The following is a 14,849-nucleotide window of genomic DNA, read 5'->3' on the forward strand; positions in this document are numbered from 1 at the left end:
ATGAGATAGGGATCCTAATATGAGATGGCGGGGTTTTTTCATGGTGGGATCAACAGATGGGGCCTATTAGCTTAACATATCTTATATTAGGATCCTGTACTATTGTTGATAATTACTGTAGACTTGTATTTCAATATGTTTATTTATTCAGAATATCTCAATTAATATACTAGTCTTCTTAAGACACTCCTCGTAACTCTCTCTGTCTCTACATCTACATGATGTCGCATCGTCCTACCAATCTCTGAGTAGCGCCACCTATACTTACTACACCTTCCCCTTATAACTGTTATATATATTTGTGACAGGAAAATGAAAACCCTCTTCCTCGACATTGACATTTAATGTTTAAGATCCTTCCCTCGACATCGACGCTCGATATAAAAGTCTATCCGACAGAATTTTCGGCTTCCCGCGCTGCCCTGCGGGTCGAGCGCCGAGCCCTGTGAGCCGTCGAGACGGCGAGCCAATAGGGTAGCGATATGCAATATCGACCCGCAACGATTGCGAGGATCGAAGGGGGTGGGCGCGTGGTAGCGGAACGACCGAGAGATCTCGAGGACTCTCCCGTCGGTCTTCGGCGAGATCAGTCCCGCGTCTTCGCGTCAGCTGTCTGCCGGTTTTCGAGCGACTTCGACGAAAAGGTTGTAATCGCGTGTAATTTGTCAAGCGAAGCGGCGAACATAATTGTTAACGAGTGTGCGGGCCGTTTGTGGCGGACGACGAACATGTAAGTTAACCTCAATACACTCATATATCGCTTGTTATCTCCCTGACTTTCTTTTGGCTTCGGCAAAATTCCTTGGGTCCCGACGGAACTCCCCTTGAGTGTCTCATATCAATTGTGGATAAAACGTGAGTTTGTTAGTTCTCGCAAAACTAACTGGCGCCCAATTATTGGAAAGTATTGATAATTTTAGAGCCCTGGCAGCCCTTGACCCAGGCCGCGCCAGGTGTCGGCATTATTCGTCGAGTATTAAGTGGTAAAAGAATAACGCCGGTCTCATTTGGCGCCCAACGTGGGGCCACGTCGGCAAATTTAATTGCAAATTAGAATTATACTGGCCATTGTAACATACTGGCAATGGTAAAATACTTGTAAGAACCTTGATAATCGTAAATTTTGTTAATTGTGGAATTTTAATAATTATAAAATTTTGTGAGCAACTCAGGAGACTGAGATCCGAAGGAATTTATTTGTAAAGTCGAGCATGACGAGAAACTGTTCGGATTGTAATAGTTCAGAGAACAATAGCACGTGGAATTCGCGTGAGCGATCGAATCAGAAAACATAAACACTGAGAGACCTTCGATGGCAATTTTGACAACACAGCTATCTCGCCATGTTCGGCTCTCTTTCGCTTAACGCATGAATAATATTCTACAGCGCTTTAAAATTTTCTGTGGCAATAACATGTTTCGCCTATTGCTTATCGCTTCTGCGTTATTTGATTAATTGTTTTCGCAACGCTTTCAAAGTTTCTTTTATAACAGTAATTTATTTTGCTTGTTGCTTATTGCTTGTGTGTTATTTATTATCTATTAATTGATTGATTATTTACCTGTCACCTGAATTATTTAATTGTTATTTAAATATGTGCTTATTTATTTATTGTAATTTTGCGTTATTACCTACCCGCTTATTTAATTTAATTTAATTGTGAATCTTGGCCCGATTATAAACATAAACTCGAAATATTGATAACGTCTTGGCAAGACAAATCGTTGAGGAGTAAGTCCGGAAAACTGTAAACACGATAATTACATGTGCCAATAACGATGTCGGGATTCGGTAATTTACTCTGTACGCGTTCTGTCAACGGATTTATACCGCTATGAATTGTTGAGGGGGCACATACTTATGCGTTGTTATTGAAAGTCGACGACATTCCGGTGGCTTGAGTCTGTCTCAGTCACTGACTGATAATAAGTATTACATGTTGTTGTCGAAAGTCGACGACATAGCTCGAGTTTTGGTCGACTCACCGAACAACTGTAAATAGATTAAGCTATTGATTTCTAGTGGAATCTTGTTAAAGGAGTAGTTGGTTACGCCAAAATTAAGACACTAAATTGTCAAACTAAGCATTGGCATAATTACCGAGTAATTAAACCGAAACACACAATTACTGTCGGATAAGGCCCCAGCAAGACTAACGCAGTTTAACGTCATGACGTCTATGTTTATTTCGCCACCTAAACGAACGACCAGAGCCGGAACGAAATTAATAGAAACGAGTAATAAAAAACCGTCAAATGACCAGAGTTCACAAATGCCGCTCAACGAAACGTTTCCAAGGGGGGACGCGTCGAACGGAGACTTACAGATCGGGCCCATCCCGTCACAAACCATTGAGGACGTGGGGGTGGAGAGCTCGCTCGCCGCTCGAGACTCGAACATGGCCGCTTCGACACAGCGAGCCACTGGTGCCATTCCCAAAATCATTCGGGGGGGCACGCCAGTGGGTAGAGGGAGAGGTTCGCGAGGACCGACCCCGACACTTAACGAGAATCCGCGTTGGCATTCATTAGAAATGACGCTCGGGACCGTGACGACGAGACTAGACCATCTTGATACAAAATATGCACGCGTCGAGACTCTCGAAGATAAAATAGACCTGCTTTTGCGAAAATTAAATATGTTGGGTGATGAAGCGCCGCCCAACTTAGCGTCTAGAGGGGAAAGCGCGACGCGCGGTATAACAGCGAATAACGAGACAATCGATCCCGCGTACACTAGCGACGAAGAAGACAACGAAGTAGAGGTTAGCCAGATCAATACCGGGTTGTCAAAAACGGCCGGAAATAGGCAACAAAGTAACCTAATCGACATAAATAAAAAGATACAGCTGTTATATCAAAACGTACGTGGGCCACCGCGAGAAAGACCGGCGAGCCCCCCGGGAGCTTTCGTACCGTATCGCCGGGAGAGCGGACAGAGAAAACCAGTACGCGTAGAATCGTCGAACGGCTCACGGAATATTGACAAAGAGACACAACGGGCAAATCAAAATATGCGAGAAATGGTGTACGGAACCGAGCTATTTGGTAATAACAATCGCATGTTAATTAATAACCCGCAAGCTGCATCATACCCTCGCCGTGTAAATTTTCGGACAGGAAACCTAATAAATGGCAGTCACCGAAATATGAATACGGAACGGGGCAATCAACGAGCTAATAGATTCATAGTCGCGGAGATAACCTCCGAAGGCGAACTAGTAAATCAAGAAAATGTAACTGACGAGGAATATCGTCAAATGCGAAATAGATCTGAAACAGAACATGGCGAGACCCGTGCGCCTGACTTCAGATCCTGGCGCGAACAACGATCGCCATCGATCAGGAGGGGAGTTCTATCGTGGCGTAGCAGCGAATCGGACGATAGCGACGTTGATACTCGAGGAACCGACGGTTATCAACATGCGCGAGTTCAAAGGAACGCCTCGTCAACAAATCGGTACGGTGGTAGGGAAAATAATTCGTCCGCGCACGACCGCGAACTTGAATCGGCCATGAAAATCGGCCGTATTGTCAGAGACTGGAATCTCACGTTTCCCAAAACAGAAAAAGATCCGGAACAATTTTTATTAATTTTGAAAGATCAGCTGAGCGTGAGCGGAATAAAGAAGGATTTGTTTGTCCCTTGCCTGTCGAGCGTCTTTGAGGGACCGTATAGAGCTTGGTATTTATTAAATAAACAACGTTGGCAAACGTGGAAAGATTTTACACGCGCTTTTCGTTTTCAATGGGCGGTGAAGAAGGACGATGGAGCACTCTTTCTGGAAGTCTGTAACTTAAAATTCGAAAAAGGGGAAACTCTAGTGGAGTTTACTTGTCGAGCACGTCTCATTTTCGAAAGAATGCAGAGTCCACCGTCATTTCGCGAACAGTTGAAGCAAATTCTCGTCAAATTTAATCCAAGATTAACCTTTGAAGTCTTAAATTTACCTATCCGTGACTACGACGAATTCTTACACTACATAAATGAGCGAAATTATCTATATAATCGTTCAGTCGAAGCTCAAAAGGGAGCGCGCGGAAGATCCCCTAAGTCGGATTTGAAGTGTTTGCAAGATGACACCGACGAGTCCGACATTCAGTCCGTCGAGGGCGGGAGTAGCGACGAGGAAAGTGCAACCGAGCTAAGGGCGATACAAACAAAACCGCGTAATGTTAAAAAGGAAAATAATTCGGCAAACAATACAAAGACATTAGTAAAGCAGAGGCTTGAAAAAAATATAGCGACCTTCAAGAAAGCCGCGAAATCGTCAACCGACACCCCAAACGAACAACCACCGGCTCCTCAAGCAAAGCCTGCCCGAGACTTTACTAAAATACTCTGCTATAACTGTGGCGAGATGGGACACACGGCGCGTTTTTGTACCGCGGAGCGGCAAGTTTTGTGTCATATTTGTCTAAATAAAGGCCACGTGAATAGGGATTGCCCAACGCGGTCGGGAAACGAGCAGGGCCGGCAGTAATCCCCCCTCAGGCTACCGCCACAGAAGGCCCAATCGAGGGAGAGAAAACAAAATTTAATATAGAACAGATAAAATCACTGGATCGATTAGAAACGCGCGCCGATGTGCCTACATCAAATCAATCTCCAGTTACCGTGACTGACGTTAATCGCGAGACAGTATCATTAGATTTATTAGAAACGCTCTCAAGCGATTCGGAATGGTCTGAGGACGAAATCGACCTGGAATCAGTCAATTCGAACGAACAACCCGCGGAAATTATTCAATTGTCCACGTTGACGACTGACGAGACATCAGACGTTAAGAGCGCAAAACAAAGTAGCTCGCCAGATTTAGACAATTTAAAAGAATGGCGACCGATCGGATTACCACCGCACCTTGTCCATCGCTTAACGCAGCGTCGAATTTTTTGTACGGGCAACGGTCTTGCGGAACCGACTAAAGTCGTAAGAATACCGGTGGAGATCTCGATTTTCGGTGAGAAAATTCGCGGGATAATAGATAGTGGTAGCGAAAGATCGTACTTAAATCAGGCAACTTACGACCGAGTCAAAAATTTTCAAGTTAAGGAACTTTCTTCGGACTCGACATCGGAAAAGGGAGTACGACTCGGTGATAGAACAGTTGTTAAAACTAAAGGGGGCACGTCTTTTATAATTGACGTAGGCGACGTTTACGGCCCTCAATGGTTTAGTGTCCTCCCAAATTTGTCGAGTGATTTGATTCTCGGTATGGACTTTTGGATGTCCTTTAAGGTCAAAACTGATCCAACGACGAAAAAATGGACTTTGGAGGGGAGTAAATACTCCTACCCCATATTACACAGATTCGTCACACCGACAAACTTAACGGCTTTGACAGACGAACATGCCAATAGACTGAAAACTTTCCTTGACGCCGAATTCGCGAAGTTTGATCGGGAATCCACCGGTGTTACAAATCTAACAAAGCACGTAATCGAATTGACAGATCCGACCCCACATAGGCAGAAACCGTATCGACGCATCGAAGCAATCCGCGAATTCATTAACAAAGAAGTCGACAGGTTGTTAGAAAAGGGATTCATAACTTGGAGCAATAGCGACTGGGCGTGCTCACCGGTCGTGGCTCCCAAAGCAAACGGAGGTCTGAGGTTTTGTATAGACTACCGCCCAGTGAATCGTCAAACGGCAAAACCTGCTTACCCACTCCAACACATGAAGTCAATTTTGTCTCAGCTACATCAAGCAAAAATAATCTCGACCCTTGACATGAGTGAGGCTTTTCATCAAATTCCAATGGACGAGGAAAGTAGGAAATATACTGCGTTTGTTGTCGAGGGTAAAGGATTGTTGGAATGGTTGAGAATGCCATACGGGTTAACAGGCGCGCCGTCTACTTTCCAGAGTCTGATGGACCAATTAAAGCGTAAAATTAAAGAAAAAATCGCCGAAAGACATCTCCCGAATAAGTGGGCGGATCAGGTATTCGCGTATTTAGATGACTGGATTATAGTTAGTCAAAATCTTGAGGAACATCTTGCAATATTATCAATTTTGTTCGAGGTTCTACGCGAAGCAAAACTCGTGATCAATCGTGAGAAAAGTAGTTTTGCCTGTAAAGAAGTGAAATTCTTGGGTTATATAGTCGACGAGTTTGGTATGAGGCCAAACCCAGAAAAAATCCAACCAATTCTTGACTTCCCGGTTCCCAAAGATCGAACGCAGTTGCGACAATTTAACGGTCTCGTAAATTGGTACCATCGTCACCTGAAAAGTATCGCCCGAGTTCAGGGACCATTAAATAAACTAACCAGTCCGAAAGTTCCGTGGATATGGACGGAAGTCGAACAAGGATCGTTTGACGAGATTAAATCAGCACTAGCCAACGCGCCGCGACTGTACACGCCGATACCGGGACAACCTTTCATTCTGTATACAGATGCCAGTGATTTCGGGCTAGGCGCGATACTAGTACAGAAAGATCACGACGGCGATAAGGAGAATCTAATCGAGGTATTGAGTCGACCGTTGAGAGGCGCGGAACTGCACTATACTACTACCGAGAAAGAGTGTCTGGCGGTGGTTTGGGCGGTCGATAAATTGCGCTGTTACTTAGAGGCCATGCCGTTTAAGGTCGTCACGGATCATCAGGCTTTACAGTGGCTCTACGGATTAAAAAATCCTGTAGGCCGCCTCGCGAGGTGGGCCATCTATCTCCTACAGCATAAAATGACAGTCGAGTATAGGCGCGGAACAACAAACGAGGCGCCGGATGCCCTTTCGCGCATGCACGACGTTGACGTTGATCCCCTCGGGTGGGAGAAAACGGTCGAGGAAACAATTAAAAGTCAAACTAGGTTAACAACGATTTGTGACAAAGATTGGTACGATGTAAAACGCGAACTCGTAAGCAAACAACCCGATAGATTCGCGGAATGGAAGATCGAAAATGACGAGTTATATTATCATAGACCAGACTACGCGAAAATGCTGATCGATGACGAACACCCGTGGAAAAGAGTAGTTAGACCAGCGGAAGTTCTCGAGATTTTACGCGAAAATCACGAAACCCCACAGGCAGGACACCTAGGTAGAGATAGCACATACGATCGAATTCGACAGAACCACTACTGGCCAGGCATGTCACAGGACGTAAAATCCTTCGTCGAGGACTGTGACGTGTGTATGAAGGTCAAGTTTAATCAAAGGCCACTGAAAGGACCTTTGATGACAAGACCCCTACTCACACCGTGGGCGCAATTGTCAATCGATACGGTAGGGCCGTTTACTCGTTCGAAGAAAGGCAATGTATACATAATTGTCGTGCAGGATCTCTATACGAAATTTGTCGAACTGTTCCCAGTACGTAGGCAAACCGGTAAAAATGTCGTTAGAATTTTGGAGACGGTATTCGATAAATGGGGAATTATCCCCGAGTCAATTATTACAGATAACGGTACCGAATACGTAAACAAAGACGTCAAAGCATTCCTTACAGCTAAGAAAATAAATCACATCACTACCCCATTAGCACACCCTCAAGCAAATCCGGTAGAACGCGTCAATAGGACAATAAAACCAATGATAGCCGCGTTCATAAAAGATAGTCAAAACGAATGGGATAAAGATTTGTCAAAACTTCAACTTGCTTACAATACGGTACCACATTCCGGTAGTAGAGTCACGCCGTTTTACTTAAATTACGCGCGAGAGGCAAACATAAGCCAGCGGAGATGTTTCGTCGATGGTAATGAGGAGATAACGGATGACCTGGTCAAACACTGGGTTAAACAATTGAGTAAATTCGACGAATTACGACATCAGGTCGAAAATCAGTTGAAATCACACTCCGACAAACGTCTTGCCAAGGCTAATTGTGACCGAACAAAACGGTTTGACTTAAATATCGGCGCGGAAGTTTATTACCCGAATAAAAAATTAAGCAATAAAGCCGGAGGGTACTCAGCTAAACTGGGCCACCGGTATCTCGGCCCAGCAATTGTAAAACGAATAATCGGGCCAATGATCGTCGAACTGGCAGACAAAGCTGATAAAACCATCGGCAAATACTATGTAACGGATCTGAAGGTTCCTCGTCGGAGTTTACGTAAACCCTAATTTCTTACAGACAGTTTGACAAAACCCATCTCGACAAAGGCATCATGGACGACGGAGACGACAGGAGCATGTTAGAAGAGCTGCTCCAACAAAAACTGGAGATCGAGGAGCAGGTTAAGACCCTCCTAATCAGACGCGAGTCTCAGCGGGACAGGTCGTCGTTGCAGGAGGCTTCGACCAAACGGGGCGACGAACCCGAGAATCGTTCAGGAGTTGCGCGACAATCCACGTACTGGTGTAACGCGCCAGGAACTCCCACGACAAGCAGTCATAACGAGTCAACCTCAAGGGAAGAAGGCGGGAAAGCCACGTCAGCAACGAGCCTTGAAGCTCTCCGATTAATCGAGGAAATCCGGACTCTTCCTCCCCCCCGCCTTAAACTGACGAAACCCACTAAAATTTCTGCCGCTGAAGTCCATGCGGAGAACGCAAAGCGCAACCGTATCCCTAACAGAGATCACCCCTTGCAGATGTCGTCAACTTGGAAGAGGACGTCGAGGACCACTGACGACCCGAAGGCATTGGTCGCCCCCTCGGTAACCATAGCGCCATTACCGTTAACAAAGATGCCATCCTTTGACGAGGTATTAAAGGAACTCGGCGTTCCGGAACTTCTCGGCGCCGCAAGCGAGAAAACGCCATTGTACTTCACCGACTGCCGAATAATTAGTGAGGGCATGCTTAAGGATCTCGTAATCAAACGGGCCAAACTCCTTGTCGAGCGTATACAGTCGACAAAAGTAGATCGTGGCACCCAAACATTTGTCACATCCGTGGGGAAAAAGTACGTCGCCGGCTGCGTTAACTGCCGTTCAAGAGAACATCACTTTAAGAACTGCAACTTGCCTTATCGTCCCGGATTTTGTCGGATTTGTGGTGCCGACGGATTCGACACGGATGACTGCATTTACCCCCACGGAATAGAGCACGAGCTTGCCCTTCATCGATGCCCGGGTTGCACCACAGATCTGTCCCTTTATTGTCCAGAATGTCCGGACTGCAATGTGAGGTACGGAGACATTGTCGATTGGCTAAGACTAAACTACGCAACCTGGCCTACAGCACTGGTGCCCAAAGACCATCGGCACCTAATTAACGAGGGCGCGGAAGTTCTGAAGAGGAAGGTCAAGGCGAAATTTGACGACCCTACAGACCACCCAAACCGCGTGCGCGCATTCCTGATCCGGGAGAATGCACTTCTTTCCGCACCATTCGTCGCCAACCGTACCGAACCAACAGCAAGGGAATTGTCGGTGGAGAGGAATCTCCTCGCGATCCAAGCAATATGCTCACCACGGAACGAGAAAAGTCTGGACGAGATTATGCGGGAGAGACCGGAGATGCGTGATGGAGAAGAAATTCGCGTTGTGGTGCCTACTAAATACAAGAAGGGAATGTAGGCTGCCCTCCCCACGACAATTTCGACGATTCAAATTAAACGTTTGGTTGTTTTGTCTTGATTTTGTTTGAAATTATTATTAAGTTAAACTCAAGTAAAGGTCGTCGAATTAAATAAGCAATAGTTGTAAGCTTTTCGTTTATGTTTTGTTACGTAACTTGTCTTGTCTAATGAATAATTTTCGTTTAAGTTTTGCTACGTAACTTGCCTTATTTAATGAATAAGTAGTTCTCGCCATAAAATTATAAAACCTAAGTTACCTACGACTTTAAATATATTTGTCACCAAGGTAATAGATGTGTTATTTCCAACCGCACTAACCAACATCCCTCCCTCAAATGTCGAAGCCAATGAGAAATGTCATAACTGTTGGTAAAAGGGAGATTTTCAGGTGACTATGGGTCGAGCAGCAAACGAGCACGCACGGCCGCGCGAGATCCTCCGAACATTTCGCTTACGATGTCAAGGTCCGACGGAGGGGAGTGTGACAGGAAAATGAAAACCCTCTTCCTCGACATTGACATTTAATGTTTAAGATCCTTCCCTCGACATCGACGCTCGATATAAAAGTCTATCCGACAGAATTTTCGGCTTCCCGCGCTGCCCTGCGGGTCGAGCGCCGAGCCCTGTGAGCCGTCGAGACGGCGAGCCAATAGGGTAGCGATATGCGATATCGACCCGCAACGATTGCGAGGATCGAAGGGGGTGGGCGCGTGGTAGCGGAACGACCGAGAGATCTCGAGGACTCTCCCGTCGGTCTTCGGCGAGATCAGTCCCGCGTCTTCGCGTCAGCTGTCTGCCGGTTTTCGAGCGACTTCGACGAAAAGGTTGTAATCGCGTGTAATTTGTCAAGCGAAGCGGCGAACATAATTGTTAACGAGTGTGCGGGCCGTTTGTGGCGGACGACGAACATGTAAGTTAACCTCAATACACTCATATATCGCTTGTTATCTCCCTGACTTTCTTTTGGCTTCGGCAAAATTCCTTGGGTCCCGACGGAACTCCCCTTGAGTGTCTCATATCAATTGTGGATAAAACGTGAGTTTGTTAGTTCTCGCAAAACTAACTGGCGCCCAATTATTGGAAAGTATTGATAATTTTAGAGCCCTGGCAGCCCTTGACCCAGGCCGCGCCAGGTGTCGGCATTATTCGTCGAGTATTAAGTGGTAAAAGAATAACGCCGGTCTCATATTTGAACAATTTGTACAATATATAATCATTGAATTTGGAGGGCATGGTTTTTTATCTGCTTGATCTTATATTTTCTTTAACTGACTCATTATTAGCAATACTATTAGCACGTGTATCCATACTCTCACTATTAGGCTCATTAGCAGTATCACAAATATTATTATTTACGGTTTGATTGATACTGGTTTCAGGTAACTCGTTATCTGACGCTACATCAACTATTTCGTGTTTGATAGCTGACTTTCTAAGATGACTACTATTCCTTCTTAATATATTCGCTCCAGTATCAATCAAGTATGACCGGGGAGACTTATGCTTATCTAAGATCACAGCTGGTTGCCATTGCTTCTTATGCCTATAAACTACAGTATCTCCTTTTTCAAATTCCTTTCTCGGTTTCGCGTGCCGATCATAATAGTTCTTTGTTATTTTATTTTTATCTTTTAACCTATCTCTAAATTTATCTATTTTTAAATCTACTTTTTCCATAACCGGTAATTTGATTTTTAATTTTCTCGAATACATCAACTCTGCTGGAGATCTTTTAAGACCTGTATAGGCGTATTACGATACTCCATAAGCGCTACGTTTAAATCCTCAGACTTCTTCAACATATTCTTAGCTGTTTGCACAAATCTTTCAGCAAGTCCATTTGACTTCGGATACTTCGGACTACTTGTCTGAAATTCAAAATCATATTCCCTTGCAAAGCATTGACACTCATAAGACGAATACGGCATATTGTCTGCTATCACAACGTCTGGAATGCCAAGAGCTGCAAATACTTTCTTGAACATTTCTATGATATCATGGCTTTGTTTACTTTTAAGTTGTATTATTTTTAACCATTTGATTAAGTAATCAACTATTACTACGATTTTCCTTTATACTCTAATATATCTGAAGCTATTTTTTGAAATGGCAGCTTTGGTATTTCATGTGTTATCAAGGGTTCCTTTACATTAGCATATCTATATCGTTCACACACTTTACATTTTTGTATCATACTTTTTATATCTGTAGACATACCAGGCCAAAACAGTACTCCACGAGCTCTATCACAGGTGCGGCTTATTCCGAAATGTCCTTTATGTAACACTTCTAACATTTTCTCTCGCAATGCCTTCGGTACTATAACCCTGTCATTATAAAATATGATATTATTATGTACATGAAGATCACTTTTAATTTGGTAATACACATTCAGTTCTCCTTCATATTTTTTACATTTCCATCCATTCATACAATTCTCACGCACTTTACTTAAAATTACATCCTTTTTAGTATATAATTTAAACTCTTCCTTTCTTTTTTCACTCATTCTTAGATATTTTTCAACGGAATGAACCATTTCGTTCATATCTTTATTAATTTCTCCTACTTCACTACTATAGTTTCGAGACAAATAATCAGCAATATATAAATATTTTCCAGGCAAGTACTCTACTTTTAATATCATATTTATTTTAACAACCTCAGTCTCAACCTTTGTAATCTTGGTGAATGTACTTGACAAATCCGTTTATTTAATACACTTACACTTTGGCTTGTGATCAGTTACTATTTTTATTGGCCTTCCATATATATAGTTGTAAAATCGTCGAGTTGCATGATCAATACTTAGCAATTCTTTTTCAATTATAGTATATTTCTTTTCTGTTAAGTCCTCTAGAGGCATACGCCTCCCTTCTTGCATCAGACAACAACCAATGCCATTTTGAGAGGTATCTGTTTGTATTGTAATTTCTTTCTTAGGGTCAAAATTCATCAATGTAATATTTTTATTTATTTCACTTTTAATAATGTTTAACGCCTTGTCATGTACCTTCAACCACTGAAACTCTACATCTTTTTTTAACAGATTACACATAGGACTAGCAATTTCACCTAGTTTTGGTATAAACTTTCTTACATAATTAACTAATCCTAACAGTTTCTGTAAATCTTTTTTATTTTTTAGTGCCTTTAAATCATCTATTGCTTTTAATTTATCACTATCAATGCGCATTTCTTCTTTACTAAATATGTATCCCATGTACTTTACTTCAACTTGTCTATACTGTAATTTATCTTTATTAAATTTAACACCTTTTTCTCTAGCTCTATCTATAACTTTTTGTAATATTTCATCATGTTCTTCTTTACTATCAGCGTATACTATTAAATCATCAAAATAAATTTTTACACCTTTTACATCTCTAAAATTTTTTTCATTTGTTTCTTGAAAAGTTTCTGGTGCTATCTTAAGGATGTATCACGTATAGGACCTTCCCAGCAAAAAGCATAGTAATCTGAAAAATCTAATATATATCGGTTGTATGCATACTTTAACGGTTGACTACTATTGCATATCATAACAAGGACATTAATATTACTGATTTAAGTGATTTTAACCATTTTTTATAATTACTGGCAGCGTATTTGTAAATATTCTTAATAGAGGTTCAAAACTTTTGGCTGGGAATCTTGCCTGAATCCAACTGCTAGAAACAAAAATCATACATATATATATAATCATACATATATAATCTGGATAAAGACAAAAAGTAACGGTTAAATATGATCAAAAATATCACGCAATAGTATAAAATATTATTATAAAAAGTAAATAAATACGCTGAATACAAAAATAAAAAGAAAAATATCGAGCGAACAACACAAGAAGACGTGGCAACACCTTACTGTTGATATTACTTTTAACTGTTGGCTGCTCTGAACGCCCTACCGGTAGTACCCTTTATATCATTGACATGCTGAGAAAAGGGAGGTTAGTAGTGAGGTTAAAAAATGTTGAAATGTAATAAAAACCCATTTTTAAGGTATAAAGGCAAATGAAACATCAGAGGCCGTATATAAACATTGGCTGAAAATATCGGAAACCGGCAGCAAAAATGTGAAAAACATGTATAGTTACCGAGCTCGCAGTGCGACGTTGCCGTGTTTTTAGGGTCGAACGTCAAGATCTGTGAGAGTGCTGCAGTTTTTATTTCATTTCTCAGAAACTAGTCAGTGAATTATCGTGAAATTTATTGAGAATCTGTGCCAATGTATTCTCTGTACACCGTAATTTTGTCAAGAATTGTTCTCTATTTTTTCTTTATATTCTGAATGCATATATTTGATAATCTGTCAATCTCCATAAGAATTCATACGAAATTAAAAAGTTAATAACTTTTAAACGGGTCAGACAATTAATCGCAAATTTAACACAGGTTTTTGGGATATATAAGTGCACAATCTCTGTAAATTTCACCTTCATCCCTCTATTTTGACTTAAGCGATATACATCCTTAATACCAAACGGTAATCTTTTGAATTTATAACAGCCAAACGGAGTGGAAAATGTCGTGTATTTACTCGATTCATTATCTAACTTGATCTGAAAGAAGCCATCTTTAAAATCTATCATCGTAAAGTGTCCTTAAAAGTAGGAATTTTAAAAAATTATCTCTCAATACATTTATTTAATTCTTGTGGATCTAAACATAATCACAAAGTTTTATTTGGTTTTTCTATTATAACTAAAGAGTTCACCCATTCACTAGCACCATCAACTTTAGCAATAACTCCTTGTTTTTCCAAATTATCCAATTTTGCTTTTAATCTCTTTTTTATACTTAACGGTACACGCCTACATGGTATAGCAACAGGAACACTATTTTTCTTTAATTTTATTTTACAAACATCTTTAAATGTACCCAAACCTTTAAACACATCAATATTTGACTGTATAAATTTTTCCTTATCATCAATCATCTTAACACTATTAGTACATTTAATATAACCTAATTTTCGAATGCTAGGTAACTCAAGTATAGACTTTACATTCATATCAACTACAAAAAATTCTAACATTTTATTTTTAACCTCGTTTTTACATCTTAGATTGACCTTTCCCATTGGTGTAATCTTCGTTCTTCCATATGCTTGTAGTAGCGTACGTGTCCTCTGTATTTGTTGACCCTCAGTTATCGATTTATACTCCTTGAGTGATATTATATTAACCTCAGATCCCGTATCTATCTTGAACTTACTGCTTTTCCATTGACTTCCACAGTTTCAGTCCAGACTGACTTGGCTTTCTTCATTACTTCTCCTACCTTGACTATACTATTTACATAAAGAGTTTCATCTTCTGACTTACTGTCCTTGTCTTTTAATATGTCCTTTACATCC

The 14,849-nt window shown here is 41.7% G+C and overlaps 1 protein-coding gene across 4 annotated transcripts in view; it reads left to right on the forward strand.

The window, feature by feature from the left end:
- LOC139780518 (neprilysin-1-like) overlaps nucleotides 1–14,849 on the forward strand; it is a 127,692-nt gene that overhangs the window by 6,131 nt on the left and 106,712 nt on the right. The window contains exon 2 of one of the 4 annotated variants that reach the window (XM_071719178.1): nucleotides 8,094–10,432. The exons of the other annotated variants lie outside the window; for them this stretch is intronic. Within the exon in view, the coding sequence (XP_071575279.1) occupies nucleotides 8,128–9,483 (1,356 nt within the window). The 5' untranslated portion in view covers nucleotides 8,094–8,127 and the 3' untranslated portion in view covers nucleotides 9,484–10,432. Of the gene's footprint in view, nucleotides 1–8,093; nucleotides 10,433–14,849 lie in introns of those variants that run through there. 4 annotated transcript variants of the gene reach the window in all.

The sequence above is a fragment of the Temnothorax nylanderi genome, unplaced genomic scaffold (assembly GCF_030848795.1).
Source record: "Temnothorax nylanderi isolate EJ_2023f unplaced genomic scaffold, tnyl_v1.0 TNYL_tig0282_pilon, whole genome shotgun sequence".
Taxonomy (NCBI): Eukaryota; Metazoa; Arthropoda; class Insecta; order Hymenoptera; family Formicidae; genus Temnothorax; species Temnothorax nylanderi.